The following is a 16,612-nucleotide window of genomic DNA, read 5'->3' on the forward strand; positions in this document are numbered from 1 at the left end:
TGTTTTTTTGTTGCTTTTTTGATTTTTTTTCCTTTTGTTCCTTGCAGCAGAAGCTCCACAGACGTTTAATAACAAACACCGGGGAGGGGTGGGGGAGAGAGAGCTGGGCAGTCAGATGGGGCCATAGCCAGACACCAAAGCAGGGACACCGGAGGAAGGTCAACTGAATTTAAAATCGGGGTTAGTAATTTTCAGTTCTTACTGGGCCCACTGTGGGGGTGGGGGGCTGCAAGGGCTCTGGCCTTTGGCTTCTGTTGGAGTTTTTTGTTAACAAAGAATGAAAACTAGGGGGCTGGAAAGTCCAGACAGAAGCCAGGGCTGGGGCTCAGAATGGGGGCTGCGTCCACTGCCCACACTCATCTGGAAAGACGGAAAAACCCAACAAACTGAAAGAGGGTGACGAGTGGATGGGAAGGAAATATGGGGCTGGGCCCCGGGGCCCATCCACCCTGGGCCTGGTGAGGAGGCCCTGGGTTGGGGGAGACTCAGGGCCCGGCCTCCCCCTCAGCCTCATGGGCCAGGGCCTGGGCCCAGGGTAGGCTCAGCCCTAGGGACGGGGGTCCTTTGGCCTCAAGTGTTGGAGGGTGCTGCTTCCCGCCCACCATGATGCCAAAAGTGAACGAGGTATTGTGTGTCTGGATGCATGGACGCTGCGTGTTCACGCCTGTGTTCATGGGTGGCATGGACCACGGATGAGCCAGAAGAGAGCTCTGCAGAGAACCCAGGGCAGGGTTGAGTGGGGCTGAGAACTGGGACAGGGGCCGGGCTGGCCTGGCTGGAGGAATCGGACTGGGGCCTCTTGCCTGGGCCTGAGGGATGCTGCGGGCATCTGCGTGTTGTGTCTCTGCTTCTCTGTGAACAAGTGTCTAGATTTGTGTCTCCAAGCGTCTGTTTCCACTTTCATGTATCCATGCGTGTGCCTGGAAATATTTGCATGTTTGCATGTCTACATGTGCCATGGTCTACGTCCGCCTGTGGCTACATTTGTCCACTTCCGTGTTCAATTGCTACCATGTTTACACGGCCCCATACCAGTATTCTATGTTTTACCCACGTGTTTGTCTACTACGTGTCTGAGTTTGGATGATTCCTAAATGTGTCCAGGTAGTGTCTCTGGGTCTGTTAGCACTGCTGTGTGCCCCTGCGGGGTGTGTCTCTGTGGCCCCACAGCCCACCAGCCCCCAAGCCCTGCTCCCTGTCTTTGCCCCAGTTGGTAAACATAGCCTGTCAAAATATTTCTTTTTTTTTGTCTTTTTTTGTTTTTTTTTTCAAGTTCAAGAATCCCCAGTAAAAATTCTCCACGAGGTCTTTTTCCCTTTTTACAAAAATAGAGTTTTTCTTCCCCTCCCACCCCCCCCTTTTTTTTTCATTTTGTTTCTGTTTCCAGCCCCTCACCCTGCTCCTCACAATCCACCAAGGGGCTCTGGGCCAGGGATGCCCACACCCCTCTCACGTTTTGCTTTGTTGGGGATTTTTAAACCTGTTTCCTCCCCCACTTAGGCTCACCTCAGCACTGGGGAGGCCTGGAGGAAACCACCAGCACCCCCCCAAAGCCATCCCATGGAGGGTGGTTGAGGGTTGGATAGGGGCACATCTCTGCTTTCTTTTTAGCCGAAAAAAGAAACAAAAACCATCGCCATGAACAAAACCAAGACGAGAGAGTGAACAGCCCAGCCTGGGGTAGGGGCAGGAGGACGGGGTGGGGGACCCCCAGGCACCCCCCATTGCCTGCAGACCCTCCCAGCCCGAGTGCTCACCCTGTGGCTTCCGCAGGGGTGCGGGGCCTCGTGCCGTTCGTGGTCTGCCTGTGCTGTCTCTCTCGGGCCCCTTCTTTCTCTCTCTCTCTCTCTCTTTCTCTCTCTCTCTGCTGCCCGGGGAGGGTAGGGAGGGCGGCAGTGGCTCAGGCCTTGTGCTGTTTGCTGGTCTTGAAGGACACCTGCAGCACACGCTCGCCCAGGCGGTAGCCGTTGAGGCTGGCAATGGCCATGGCTGCCTCGTCGTAGTTGGTCATGGTGACAAAGCCGAAGCCCTTACACTTGTTGGTGGTGAAGTCGCGGATGACCTTGACGTTGGTGACTGCCCCAAATGGCCCGAACAGCTGCCACAGCACACTCTCGTCCGCCTCCGGTGACAGGTTGTACACGAAGATGCACCAGCCAGCACCCGTCGCACCCCCCGACAGGCCCACGCCCGCCAGGCCGCTCATGCCGTCGATGGCGATGGGCGAGAACCTGGCGATGAGCGACAGGGGACTACTTTGGGGGTCACGCGGGCTCTGCCCTGACCCCCGGCATGCCCCCGACAATCCCGTGATCCTGTGACCCCTGATACCTCCATGACCTCTGATCATGCCTTGTCCTTGCGACTCTTGCCCTGACCCTGCTGTGTCCTCCATCTGTAATCCCACCTTCAGCCCCACTGGCTCTGGGACACCAGCCCCCAGTCTTCGCCATGACCTTCTCCTGACCTCTGACCATCCCTGAACATTAGGCCCGCACCCATGATCCTGCCCTAAGCCCCAAATTACACCCTGGCCCCATGACCTTTGGCTCTATTTGGTCCTTAGCTCTGTTGACCCTGACTACTTCCCCACACCCCTGGCTACCCCCTTCCCTTGGTACATCTTCCCCTCCAACTCCTGCTCTTACCCTCTCTGACTCCATCCTGACGCTGCCCTCAGCCATGCTGTCCCCTTTGTCCTATTGGCTACCTGGCCATGAGCCTGGAGGGCCACCCCAGAAGGGCAGCGCTGGGAGTCCAGATGTGAGTGTAGCCATTTAAGCATCTCCCTCCTGTTATTCAGGACTAAGCACAATTGAACACCTCCTCTGACCCATAAGGGGGTCACCTCCTCCCTCTACCCCTCTCTCTGGGCTTTTCCTATTTAAATCATGTACTTACAGTCGGCTCCCTCTTCTCTAAAAGCTTTTGTTTTCTGTGGTGCCCCAGCCCAGAACAGCTCCCAGTACACAGTAGGCACATGGCTCCACTCAGATGGGTGGGCTCGGGATTAACTGCTCACTCCCTCCTCTAGGCCTTTGCATGGGCTGCTCCTGCTGTCAGGAGCTCCGCTTGCACTCTGCTGCCTCAGATGGGTCGGCCTCTTCTGGGCCCCCATCACCCCTTCTGCCCACTTCTCCATCCTCATCACTGTTCATTTATCTGTCTCCTTTCCCACTAGACTGAGTTAATTAATAACAGTAACAATAATCATAAGAGCAGCTACCTTTTATTGGGCGCTCACTATGTGGCAAGTACTGTGCTCAATGTCATTCCATCTCCGTGAGGAACCCAGTCTGGCTGGGCCACGCTGGGTACCCAGTCACAAGCCAAGCAGCTGGCACTCAGCCTGCGCTCCACAGCTCATGATTCAATACACTCGGACCTTCACAGGGCCCGGGATGTGGACAATGTCGCGGAGGCCTCGAGGTTCATCCCCGACCACAGGGCAGAGTGGGGCAGTCTGTGACGCTCAGTAAGGATCGCCAACAGTGGCAGGTGGAACTCAGGCTTAACACGGGAACCAGGGGCATGGCTGTGGCCCGGGCAACACTGCCCGCCTTCCACTGGGCTGGAGAGGCCACAGAGAGGTCGTGGACAGGGCTCCTGGGCTCAAATTCCACAGTAGCTCTTTGTAGGCATTTACTAGTCTCCACAGCCCGCAAATCTCTTAATGGACTCCTTGACAGGGGCAGACATGGCTAAACTGGCCATCCCAGGGGCAAGGTGGAGGGGGTATCTGTCAGGGTAAGGGTCTGAGGAGGGACAGCAAGGGGCCAGGGGCAGTGGGGTGGGGGCACTGTTACCTCTTGACTCCGTAGGCCATGTTGAGTAAATTGTCCAGCCTGTGGAGTAGAAAGGGTGGTCACTGGTGGCCTCCAGGCACATCCCGGCTGTGATGCAGGCCAGCCAGCCTGCCCTCCCTGCCCCCACCCTGTAGGCCAGCAGTGCCAGCCCTGCCCCCGCTGCCCGCTCGGCTGGACACTGCCTGGCACGGAGCGTGGGCACTCCAGCACCGCCTCTCGCCAGCCCTGCCACGCCCTCATCCTCCCTCTCCGGGCTGTCCAGCCCCACTTGCCTGCCCCCACCCTGCTGGACTCAGGTCCCCAGAAGGAAGGGTCTGAGTCTCTTCACCACAGTGGCTGGGCTGGGCAAGTGATAAGGCCCCTCTGAGCTTCTGGGTCCCCATCTGTCAGATGAGGACAAGACAAACCGCATTCTCATGGTGATGGTGCAGGATAAATGAGTGTGCCTGGCACGCAGTGAGCACTCGTGAAATCTGCATGAGGAAGCTGAGGCAGACAACTGGAGTCATGTGCCAGAGAAAGGGGCAGTCAGAGCGGACCTGATCGGGTGATTCTAAACGCTGATAATGCCACTCACTCACAGTGCCCTGCACATACCGAACACCTGCTGTATACAAGGGCCTGGCCTCAGCACCTGACAGAAGCCCATGTTTGCCCTCTGCTGCCCTCAGTGACCCCGGCATGTGAGCCTGTGCTAGTGTCCCTCTTCCCTGAGGGAATGGGGCTCAGAGAGGGCGGCTGCAAGCCTTGGGCCTCAGGCCTGGGGGTCTGGGGTATCCAGGGCTAGGGGTAGCAGGGGGCTTACCGGAAGCGTTGTGTCTGATGGTGCAGGGGGCCTGCATAGCGCCGGGCCGATGACTGGTAAAGGTGAGTAAGCAGGGCCTGCCCTGTCTTCTGACTCGGGTTGTTGGCAAACTTGACCGTGATGGGCTCGGCTGCACCCAGCGGCTTCTGCCCATTCAGTCCTTTGATGGCTTCCTCGGCCTCAATCCTCTTGTCAAATCGGATGAACCCCACACCCCGAGACACACCTGCCAGGAGAGAGGGTGGCATGAGGACCCTGCCTCCTCCCAGGCGATCCCCTCCTGTTCCCCCGAGTTTTGCCCTGCCATTTCCCATTTCTCCATTTTGGTCCCACCAAGATGCCTCCACCCAGTGCCCCCGCCAGGTGCATGCTCTCCCCACCCCCATGGTCTGACCTGTGACCTGGTCCACCAGGATTCGGGAAGTGATGATGCGACCATACTGGGAGAAGAGCTGCTCCATTTCCTTCTGGCTCATGGTTTTGGGGAGCCCGCTGACATACAGGTTGGCATCCCGGATGGATGCAGAGCTGGGTCTGGCATAGGACACCTGGGGGAGGGTCAGGCGGATGTGTGTGAGGGGAACACCCATTTTGCACATGAGGAGTGAGAGGCCACATACGAACCACCACTGAGTCACAGAAATGCTTTATCTATTCCCTCAACGAATATCTCTTGAGTGGTCACCACGTTTGCGGCCGACCAGGGCCTGGGGGAGAGGACATGACTGGGGCCCTGCCTGCACAGAGTGATGGAGGACTTGTCACTTGAGGTCAAAGGAGCCACACCCCTGGTTTACATGTCTCCCTGAAGACCTCAGGGACTCTGTGTCCCTAGCTCATGCTCTCATGCTGGACATCCCATCAGCATTGATGTGTCCCATGCCTTCAGAAAGTGAGCCTGGGACACTGGCCCCTTCTTTTCCCAACTACACTGGGTCCCTGAGAGTCATTCAGGTCTTTAGCCACCTGCTCAACCCTGACAGCTCCCAAATGTCCTTTCCCAGCGTGAACCTGGTCCCTGAGCTCTCTACCTAGGTGACACCTGCCTCCGGGCACCTCAGAAGGGGGTTTCATGGGGGTCACCCTCAGCACAGAGGCATCTGGCTTCTGGCTTCCTCCAACTTGCTCCTACTCAGTAATGGCAGCTCTGTTCTCCTGAGCGCTCAGGACCCAGCCTCAGTTGTCCTTGACCCCTCTCTGACTTTCACACTGATATCCAGTCTACCATCAGTCCTGTTGGCTCTACCTTCCTCATTATCCAGAACTTGAATACATCCTCCCACTTTTGTCTCCCCACTCTGGCCTAGTACCCACCATTGCTAACCCTGACCAGTACAGTAGCCTTCTGCCCTGGTCCTCCCTCCCAACCTCACCTCTCGAGGCTGTTCCCACCACAGCAGCCAGAGGGCGCCTGTGAACATCTGAGCCAGGTCACATCCCTCCTCTGCTCAGAACCATCCACAGTTCCCACTTTCTTCAAAGTTCAAGTCCTTCCCATGGTCCACCAGGCCATATACCACCTGCCGCATCGTCCCCGGTACTCATCTCCACCTACTTCCCCCTTGATCACTCTGTTGCAATCACACAGGCCTCCTCCTTGTTTCCCAAGCACCGGGTCCTGCCTCCGGGCCTTTGTGCTAGCTGTTCCTGCTGCCTGGAATCCTCTTCCCCTTTTTTCTTCTCCAGGTCTCAGTTGAAATGTCCTCCCTGTCCTCTTCCATCTGAGTCGGATCCTGAGCCCTACCCCCGCTACTCTCTTTCAAAATATTTCTCCTAGAATTAGTCATGTTTTAGTACGATCATTCGAATCATGTCATTAATTATGGCCCAGCCCAACAATGGAACTCTCTGCAGCTGTTTAAAAAATGGTGGACGTGGATATTGATTTCCCCGGAACAGTGGTGAGTATTGTAAAGTGGAGGAAAGAAAAAGTCCATTTATAGAGCAGCGAGTGTTGTGTGACCCCCCTCTCATTGTGTGTATCAATGTCCTGGAAACACGGACTGAAGGGTCCGCCCCCCAAGTGCTAACAGGGTGACCTATAGCTGGCGGGGCAAGGGGTGTCATGAGGTCCTCTCCCCTCTATTTCCTATTTCTTCTAAATTAACCTCTAGGTAGATAGGGGTCACTGTGAAGGGTCTGGCTTTTGTTTGCAGCTGTGAGTTGTGAGGGCATGTTACTTCATTAGCAATAACTAATTAAAAAACTAACAAAATGAATAAATTGAGCTGGGGTGGATCAGGGGGAGGGTGCTCAGGGAGAGGGTGGGGGAGTTCTAATTAATGCCATTGTGCACACCAGGAAAAAAAGAAAACACATCAGCGGCTATTATTTCTGTAATGATAATTAAAAATCACGGCAATGTCCTTCACAATTTCCACTCTTCCGTAGAGGTCTAGGAGCTTTGAGGGGTGAGGGCTTCTTGGGTTGAAGTTGGAGGTGACTGGAAGAGGGGGGGTCTAAGCTCCTGGGTGGGTGTCTTCAGTCGGGGGTCATCTGAGAAACAGAGGAGGTGTTCAGGGAGCTTTCCTGTTCCTCCATGATGTGCGCTAACCGGGGTCTCTCCCCTCCACACCAGGAAATGCCTGGCACACAATGGGCGGCTGGAAATATTTTGGGCAGATCTGTTGGAACACCGAGTCAGGCCTGACCATACAACACAGCCCCCACCCCGCCCCCCAGCAGACACACACACACACACACACACACACACACACCACGGCCACAGTGTGCTATATGCACAGTCATGGTGGCTACCGAAGCGAGAGCGTAACACAAGGCCTTGGCCACGTTCATGGCAACTCTGAGGATCTTATACAATTACAGTGAGAGCTGCTTGCACACGCCAAACTGCCACAAGCCCACAACATCACACACGCTCCACCCTGCATGGGGCCCGGGTAGACATACCGCACAACTTTACTGTGACACACGAACACCCTGCCACAGCCAGACATACCCGCGAAGCCCCACCCGGTCACAGCTGGAGTCACAGTGTGTGACAAATACCTGCCAAATAGACAGCACGTCCCACAAACACAGTAACACACCCGAAGTCTGTAATAGCTCGACCTATGTGACGACAGCCACTTACATAGGCACGGTGTCCAACAAACACTGTTTCGCAGCCTAGTGTCATACCCACACACACAGGGTCTTACAGTTCATCACTGGGGTCCACCCTCATGCTTGGGGGTTTCTGGGTCTAGTTGGCCACGAGAGACCCATCAAGTCATGACCTCATTCCCACCCCAGGGAGAGGAAAAGATTCCTATACCTCTGTTCCCATGGTGAACTGAGAGTCAAATGGGTGCCTCTCTAGCCCACCTTCCCTCAGGGTTCAGGAGCAGAATTGTGGGGTGGAGTCCAGACACTCCAGGCAAACCTAGAGGGGGGTTTCCATGGCAATCCCAACCCTAGGGAACATGGGCTCCCAGGGTCCCAGCTGCAGCTGCTGAGAGAGGAGGTTGTGGAGGGAGGGGCATTGCATAAAGGTCGGGGAGTGGCCCACCCATAAGCCCACCCTCCTAGACACTAATTAGGCTCCAGATGGCAGATGGGGCCCCGCCCCTCCCCCATTTCCATAACAAAGGCAGGGAGGGGGCTGCCATAGGGCCCTGGTCACTCTCCTCATGCCAGTTTGTGTGGAGGCTAATAGTCTCCCCACTGACAAGTGAGAAAACTGAAGTTCAGAAAGGCAAAGCCATTGGCCCCCAGACTGGCCAGCCAGGAAGCCTTGGGGAGAGATTTAGACCCCTTAGGGGATAAACCATGGGGAGGGATGGATGGCATGAAGGGGGTGCCCCTGGTGGGGACAGTCAGAATGGGTACTAATGCGGGGGTTGGGGGAGGCAAGCAGCACAAGAGAGCAAGGGCACCAACCTTGATGGTCTTTGTCTGCAGTTTGAGGCCGTTGAGGGTGTTGATGGCTTTGTCTGCGTCATTGGGGTCAGAGTAGTTCACAAACCCATAGCCGAGGCTCTGCCCTGTGGGAAGGACCAGACAATGATCTACCTCCCTGGACCTGCCAGTATCTTCCCTGACCCAGGCGCGAGAGGCTGACCACCCCCAGAACACCTTAGACCCCAGGCAAGAGTTTCACCTGTCCCATTACCCCTGAGACAACTCACCTCGAGCCATGCCTTTCTCCCAATCACACCTCAGAAACCTCCAGAGTCCCACCTGGCCCCATTACACTTGTACTACTGAGGCTATCGCCTCTGTTCCCCACCTCCCCACCTGCCAGAAGCCCCACCTGTGATCTTGTCCCGAACCAACTTGCAGGACTCAATGTCACCAATGCTGCCAAAGAGACTCTTGAACTCATCCTGGGTCATGTTCTGGGGCAGGTAGTTGACGATGAGGTTGGTTTTGCTGTCATCAGTGGCTCCGTTTGTACCAAGGAGTGGCCCATTGGGCAGGGCCGGGCCGGCCGGGCCCCCTGCCACCTGAGACTCCATGGCCCCGAGTATCTGCTGGAGACAACAGGCCACACCCGCTCACGGCCCAGTCCCCAGGGGACCAGGGGAGTAAGGAGGGGCTTGGTGGTGTTGGACCAGTCATGTCTGACACGGGTTTGAAGATGGGGAGAGGACAACGTATTATTCTAATAATCCCTTCCACTCTTTGAGCACTGAGCAAAGCACTTAACATATAATTTTACTGTGAAAAATTCCATACATAAATGCCATATATGCCCTTTTGTGTATGTTTGCTTGTTTTTTCAAAAAACAACTTGTGTATTTTCATATTAATAATAGACATCTTTGTCTTCAGAATAAGAAATATAACATTTTTATTAGATTTCAAGCCCTCTCTCAAGTTCCTCCCTCCCCATGTACTTCCTTCCTCCCACCAAAGGCAATTCCTGTCCCAAATGTGTTAACATTTCATGTACAAATTTCCCACTAGGTATTTACTCTCAGTTTTTCCACTAAGTTTTTTTTTTCTTAAGTGTAACATAACATCTGCAAATAAGGACAGTTTTCTTTATCTCCAGTCTATACCTGTTATTTACTTTTCTTGTCTTAGTGCAGGGGCTACAATGTAATAGTGCCTTCCTTATTACTAATTTAAAGGAAATGCCTTAGACATTTCACAGATAAATATGATCTTCACTCTAAGTTTTTTGTAAATGGCCTTTATCAGGTTAAGAATGTTTAATTTTATTCCTAGTATCCTAACCTGATATAATTTTTAAAAATAACAGATGTTGAATTTTATTCAATGTTATTTTCCTAGATCTATTTCTTAAATAGAGATACAATGGACATATTTATATTAGTTTCAGGCATACAACATAATGATTCGACGTTTGTATATATTCCAAAATGATCACTGCAATAAGTCTAGTTAACATCCATTACCATACATAACTACAAACATTTTTTCTTGCGATGAGAACTTTAATATCTATTCTCTTAACAGTTGCAAATACATTCTACATCTATTTTATATCTAAGGGCCACATCAAGAAGGATTTTAAAGCCACATCTGGTGCGGAAGGGAAACAGTGCTGGACCAACTAGTGTCGTCCGTCATGAGCATGGGAAGGGGAAGTAGCCAGCATTTCATTAGGTCTTGTCTCAGGACATCGTTGGTGAATAGGTTGCCCTCACCTGAAAACTCAAATCGATTGGTAGGGTCTTCGAAGAGGGATGAATTAAGAAAGATCTGAAGCCACGTCCAGTTTCAGTAGGGAAGACCACTGATTTATTAGCAATGTCTGCTGTGGCCACAGAATTGTAGAGAGTCAGTAGGTACACATAATCTCAGCCACCCCGATCCAGAATGCAATACCACAGTTGTTCCCAAATAGTGTGCCCTATATGTTAGGCACAGAGCAAAGCCCTCTACAGGCAATTTCTTTTCTTATTCGTAACAGCCTTAAAAAGAGGAGGGTTTTATTCCCTCTGCTTAGCAGATGTTGGAGACTAAATGCTCGTGCCCCCCCACCCCAATTCATATGTTGAAACCCTAACCCCCACAGTGATGGTATTTGGAGGTGAGGACATCGGGAGGCAGTGAGGTCAGGAAGGTGGAACCCTCATGAATGGAATCTGTACCCTGTTCAAAGGGACAGGAGAGAGAGCATCTCTCTCTCCACCATGTGAAGACACAGAAAGTTGACAGCTGTCTGCAAACCAGGAGGTGAGCTCTCACCAGGAACTGAATCAACCAGCACCTTGAACTTGGATTCCCAGCCTCCGGAACTAGGAGAAATAAATGTGTGTTGTTTAAGCCACCTGGTTTATGGTATGTTTTTATGGCAGCACGAGCTAAAACAACAGATAAAGAAAGTGAGATTCAGTGATGTTTGGAAAATCACCGGAGACTATGCAGCCTATACATGGTGGAACAGAGGTTTGCACATGAGCTTTTCTGATCCAGAGTCTGTATTTTCAACTTCTCCTGCCAGCCTAGTGTCAGTTCTAACATTCCCAGCTCTATTTCCTCAGGTATGCTACTTAACGCTTCTGGGCCTCTGCTCCACTTGGCTGCAAGCTTCAAATTACTGTCATAGTGGCCTGGGAAGGATCTAAAGCCACAGTGCAGCCAGAAAGCATTCTGGGATCACTTAGCCATGTCTGCCATGGGTACAACCACAAGAAGTGGAAACAGGTTTGTCACACCCACCATCCTTGCCTCATCATCCTGCTATTACTAATTGTCCCACTCCATTGAGCATCTACCCATGTGTTAGGCATTGGGTGATGTGCTTCAAGGTGTCACGCCACTCATTTCTCTCAACAACTTTGAGGCCCTGGCCAGGTAGCTCAGTTGGTTAGTGTTGTCCTGATACACCAAGGTTGCAGGTTTGATGCCTGGTCAGGGCACATAAACAATCAACCAATGAATGCCTAACTAAGTGGAACAACAAGTTGATGGTTCTCTCTGTCTCTCTCTTGCCCCTAAAATTAATCAATAAAAACCTTTAAAAAACCTACAATTTTGAAAGACAGCAACACATTATCCATTTTATAAGGGAGGAAACTGGGCTCAGAGGTGTGGAGGGATATAAATGGGGGACTCCATTTCAAACCTGTTTGACTTGGACTTCAGAGCTATCTATTTTTAACGACTGTGACCAATGCACTGGGGCAGCTCTGCCCCTTATAGCTGTGTGTCTTCAGGGATAATCTTAGCTCTTCTTTGGTCTGCTCCTTCCTTTCCATTTATTCCTATTAAAAGGATAGCACAGAGGCTCAACTCCTCTACATCTCCAGTAGGCTGAGATTGGCTGCCTGGAGAATTATTTTGAAGCCATATCCGGGCTGAAAAGGAACACATGCTGGGTTGATTAGCAATGCCTGCCACAGGCACCTGCAGGGAAGCAGTAACACACACTCCACAGATCTGCATCCTGTCTCCATGGTATTAATACTTTATTAATAACATGGCCATTTACTGAGTGCCTGTTGTATGCCAGACAAAGTTCTTTATGTGAGAATTTCCAGGCAAATCTCCAAATGTTGAATCTTCGGGGCTCTTTTCTCCATTTAACAGGTGAGGAAATTGGGTGTCAGTGAAGGGTAGGATTTGTATGAGGTAGGGCAGCAGGCAAGTGATAGACCAAAAATTCAAATGCAGAGTTTGGACTCCAGAGCCCACTTGCCTAATGAAAAAGCCAATAATAGTAAAAATAAAAACGGTAAACTGAAGCTGAGCACCCACTCTATGCCAAACCTGGCATCACTCATACAAACCCACTATGTTGGTTGAGTTTACTACTCATTCAACAAATATTTACTGGGTGCTACCATATGAGCTGCTGGCCTCCCTCCCTCCTCACTATGTGTTCTCTGACGCTCACATTGCCTCTCTGGGCCTCTGTTCCTCCACTAAAGGAACAGAGGTCGCCCATGTATGGAGATGGATTCTGAATTCCTGCCCAGGCTGCCCAGGTGAGACAGTTCTTTGATCAGTTGATAATGTCTGCTACGGGAGCCCGACAAGCATTCAGCAGTACACAGCCCTGTTTTAGGACATACCAGGTTCCAGCTTTAGAATGCTTACTGTGTGCCAGGCACTGAGAATGTGCAGTTTTCACTGACTTCCCACAACCACACAGAAAGCTGGAGATACCTTCTCGATTTCTCAGATGGAGAAACTAAGGGACAGAGGGACCTGTGACTTGCCTAGGGTGACTGGGTGAGGCGGTGGCGATGCAGTCAGGGTTTGACTGCTGATCAGACAACTCCAAACCCTACTGGGTTACAGGCTCCCCCATCCCAAATGCTGTCCTCTACTTGGAGGAGGTTAAAAGTTGACTGGGGGTTTTCTACCTGGGATCCTGAGCTTCAGCCTGTGAATCTCACCACCACCCCATCTCCCTCCCATCTGTGCCAGGGCTTAGTGGGATCAGCGTAGCCTGTATTTCCTCCATGGCTGAGCCGTCTAAGCCGATAATGGGGATCAGATTGGTGGAGGTCACACCCACCCCGATCCAGTCCATAGCAAATGGGTGGCCTGGGATGACATGGGGATCACGGGGACTTTGAAAGCTGTCCCAGGCTAGGGATGGAGGGGTGAAGTTAGTGGGGCAGAGGACCTTGGAAGGAAAGGCAGATGCTGACTGGGAGCAATGGAACCTTCCCTCCCACTCTGCAGCTCTTCCTCTTTTTGTTTCTCTCTTTCTTCCCCTCATTTCTCTCTTTCCCCCTCTGTTTATTTTTCCCCTCTGAACCACTCTTTATTTCCTCCTCTCTTAATCTTTCTCCAACTCTTTTGCACCACTGCATACAGCTGGCATATGAATTTTGAGTAAACATACCTATGGTCACTCACTGTGTAGACCCTCCAGTATCTGATCCACTTGGTCCCCAGCTGTACCCTGGGGCCCCAGTCACAGTGACAGATGTCTGGATACCGGTGACAATAGGGCATTGAGAGGCTATGCATGGTAAGGCTGAACCACCACGTGGTGCTAACTGAGCCTCTCACTTCTGTGCCCATCTTCCTCCATGCAGGGCTCTCACCATCTCAATTTATCCCCCTACTTCCTCCCAGTCTGTCCCCATGGGGGGTTCTCGGCCTGGGTGCCCTCCATTGGAGTAATCAAGCCTCCAAGGCCCTCCTGTGACCTCTGACCACACCCTTTCCTCTTTGTGCATCTTCCCCTTTTTCAAATGAGGAAACAGATCAGAGGAATAGATGTAGCGGTTCTGAGGGCCCTCAAGAAGCCACAATCATGTTCCTGGACCTGGGTGGGCAGTGTGAAGCTCAGAGATGGGAAGGAGTTGGCCTGAGGTCACACAGCAGGAAAAATGTGGCCTCTAGGGCCTCATTCCTCAGAGCCAGGTGGGCGGGTCCCAGGGCCCAGGAAGGAGTGCTGAGCATCCCCCACCCACTGTGCTCATCAAGACTCGAAAAAGGCTCAGAAAGAGACACAATGCACAGAGACATACACACAGAGAACCAAGAGACTGGAAGAGCAGAAGAAGGAGGCCCGGGCGCCGGGACCAGACAAAGGACGCACGGCGGCGCGGGGAGCAGAGTAGCTCGGCTGGGGCGGGGGAGGAGCCGGGGTGGGGCTAGAACTGGCCAGCCCCGCCCCCGGGAGACGCCTAGGCTGCCTAGTGGAAATCCGAGGGCTCGGGCGAGGCCGGGCCCCCGGGGCCATGAGGGCGGGGCCTAGATGGGCGGGGCGGGGCGGGGCCAAGTCGGGCGTGGCCGTGTGCTGGGGAGCTGACCAGCTCCGTGGCTGCTGAAAGCACGGGGAGTGGGGCGAGTAGCGCGGGCAGGCAGGCGCGCTCAAGGTCACCCCGCGGCCCAGAGCCTTGGTGGGGTGGGGCTCTTGGACTGGCCTAGGGGGCCTGTCTTAGTCACTTACCCCATCCCCCAGGACGCGAGGGCCCAGCCGCTGGGAAGCCCCTGCGCCGTGGGCCCTCCCCTCCCCCCTCCCCGCAGCCCTAGGCGCCCGCGCGATGCTACGGCCCGCGAAGAAGCGCTGAGAAACAAAGAGACGCGGCGGCGGCGGCGGGCCCGCGGGGCCTCCGGGCGCGCCCCCTCCTCTCCCCTCCCCGCTTGCCGCAAGGTCGACTGGCTTGAGGACGAGACGCCCGGATCCCGGGCGCGGCCGAGGCCCGGGCGCGCGATCCGACGCCACCCGCTCCATGGGTCTCTCAGGGACGCCTTGCCGCCTTGTCCTGGCCCAGTATCAGTGATTGGGGCCCTGCGTTTGCCTAGGCGGCCTGCGGGGTCCGGGCCTGGATGGAGGAGGTATCCTCCGCCGCGGCGGCACCTCCCCCATTCAGCCTGCTTGAGGGGGGCAATCCAGCCCCCTTGGCGTCGTTAGGATGCCACCCGAATTGCAGCTTCGCTCCCTAAGGCCTCTCAGGCCAAACTCTAAGCGTCCTCAGCACTGGGCGAAGCCCTGTGCACTATCAGGCCCGGAGGCTCGGTCCTACTCGCCCCCCACCCCCAACCTGGGCCTAGCTAGGCCTGGTCCTACCCCCCCCCTTCCATCTCCGCGGAACCTGTGCCTAACCCCTTCCCGACCACCCGACCAGATTCCCTCTTAGCGACAGGGGAATACCTACAGTGACCATTCTTGTGTGCCCGGCGGGCGCGGTCCGTGTTGAGGGCGGCTCTGAGGGTCGTGCACTCCTTAGGGGGAACTCGCTGCTTACGCCCGAGTCCTACCCGGGCGGCCTCAGGCGCGGCCGCTGCAAACGTGTCGGTGAAGGCGGCAGCTCCCTCGAGGGCCAGAGACGGGCCCGAGCCCGGGGGCGCGCGGGCGCGCGGATAACCGAGCCCCGGATAGTCTGCGGGCGGCAGAGGATGAAAAGAGGGACCGGGCGCGGGACTGAGAACGCCCCCTGCACGGCCCCGCGGGGCCCGGGGAGTTTGCGCTTCCCAACGGAGATCGCGGCGCTCTGCCTTTCGCTGCTGTCCCTCAGCCCGGCCTGTCCAGTTCCGGGTGCTCAGTCCTCTCCCCTCGCCCGCCCTCCCTCCCACCCTCCGGCCCGCGCAGCGCGCTCCGCGATCTGGGCCGCGCAGCCGCCGCCCCCAGCCCTTTATATCAGCGGCTGCCAGCGCCGCGGCCGCTCATTGGCTGCAACAACAGAGCTCCACCTCCTCGCGGCGCCCGACGGCGCGGCAGGTGGAAGCGAGCGCGCGCTGGGCCAGACTAGCTTCCTGGGGACTTGTGTCGCCAGATTCGGACCCCTTCGACCCCGAGGACTCCGCTTCCTGCCCTGGCGTCCCTTTTCAGGAGGGCTTTCTAGCTGGAAGACAGGGAGGGCTCTCCTCCGATTGTACAACCATCAGGAAGTGCAGTCAACCAAGAAAACTGGAAAGGGACCAGGATCCAAGACTTAAATGAGCAAGGGCCTGGCTCCCCAGGTTTGGCTTAGAGAGGAAAGTGGAGATGGCTGGGGACCTAGCCTGACTGAAGAAGGAACTGGAACCCCGTGGACTAGTTCTCCCTAGAATCCAAAAGCTGGGGACTGGCATCCCACAGTTCGGGAACACTCGGCACTGTTACAGAGGCGGTAAAGAGGTTTGGGGTTTAGGATTCTAAGCAAACCCCGCTGGTGCCCTGCAGCCCCAGGAAACCACTGGGCCTTCTCGGGCACTTTAAACTTGGGGTGGGCATATCTGTCCTGTAAATATACTGGCTTTCCGGGCTCATGATTAGTCCGCCTGCAGAGTCTGCAATAGAAGGTGGTGCATCGACCTTTGGCTCACGTTTACGTCGGGGCGGCCTTTAGAGCCACTAAGGCGAACAACTTCGAGGCTTCAGCACCACAGACAGCGGCCTGACAGCCTTGTTGAGGATGCTGGGGCAAGGGGACCAGGAACCCCTAAACCTGAGAGTCACAGCTCCCACTCTATCTTCGTCCCTGACGCCCTACTAGGCTCCAGACTATCGGAGGGTGCCATCAAACCCGGTGAGGAGAGCCTATTTTGACCAATCACGGACAGCCCTCGCGAGAATGAACTGTGGGAGGACGCCCTCGAGATTGAACCAATAAGAACCCGCGCAGCAGAGTACGAT

The 16,612-nt window shown here is 54.6% G+C and overlaps 1 protein-coding gene across 3 annotated transcripts; it reads right to left on the reverse strand.

Moving 5' to 3' along the window:
- Positions 1 to 275: 275 nt before the first annotated feature.
- ELAVL3 (ELAV like RNA binding protein 3) lies at positions 276 to 15,549 on the reverse strand. Of its 3 annotated transcripts, none has more exons than XM_024556948.4 (7): positions 15,153 to 15,549; positions 8,867 to 9,083; positions 8,494 to 8,597; positions 5,006 to 5,159; positions 4,612 to 4,837; positions 3,807 to 3,845; positions 276 to 2,252 (listed from the first exon to the last, which is right to left on the reverse strand). In XM_024556948.4, exons 1-7 carry the CDS (start codon positions 15,159 to 15,161, stop codon positions 1,901 to 1,903), a joined length of 1,101 nt encoding a protein of 366 aa, XP_024412716.2. In that variant the 5' UTR covers positions 15,162 to 15,549; the 3' UTR covers positions 276 to 1,900. The 3 variants fall into 3 exon arrangements, with proteins under 3 accessions (XP_024412716.2, XP_045048436.1, XP_045048435.1); XM_045192501.3 differs by having other exon boundaries at positions 276 to 2,231; positions 8,867 to 9,086; XM_045192500.3 differs by having other exon boundaries at positions 8,867 to 9,086.
- Between the last annotated feature and the right edge of the window lie 1,063 nt (positions 15,550 to 16,612).

Source organism: Desmodus rotundus, chromosome 9 (assembly GCF_022682495.2).
Source record: "Desmodus rotundus isolate HL8 chromosome 9, HLdesRot8A.1, whole genome shotgun sequence".
Lineage (NCBI taxonomy): Eukaryota > Metazoa > Chordata > Mammalia > Chiroptera > Phyllostomidae > Desmodus > Desmodus rotundus.

Excerpts from the sequence above, each read along its gene's own strand:
- ELAVL3 (XM_045192500.3), bottom strand. Across the intron at positions 8,598-8,866 it reads GGTTCGGGACAAGATCACAG|GGCAGAGCCTCGGCTATGGG; the intron begins GTGGGGCTTCTG and ends TCCTTCCCACAG. Across the intron at positions 4,838-5,005 it reads CCTGGTGGACCAGGTCACAG|GTGTGTCTCGGGGTGTGGGG; the intron begins GTCAGACCATGG and ends CTCTCCTGGCAG.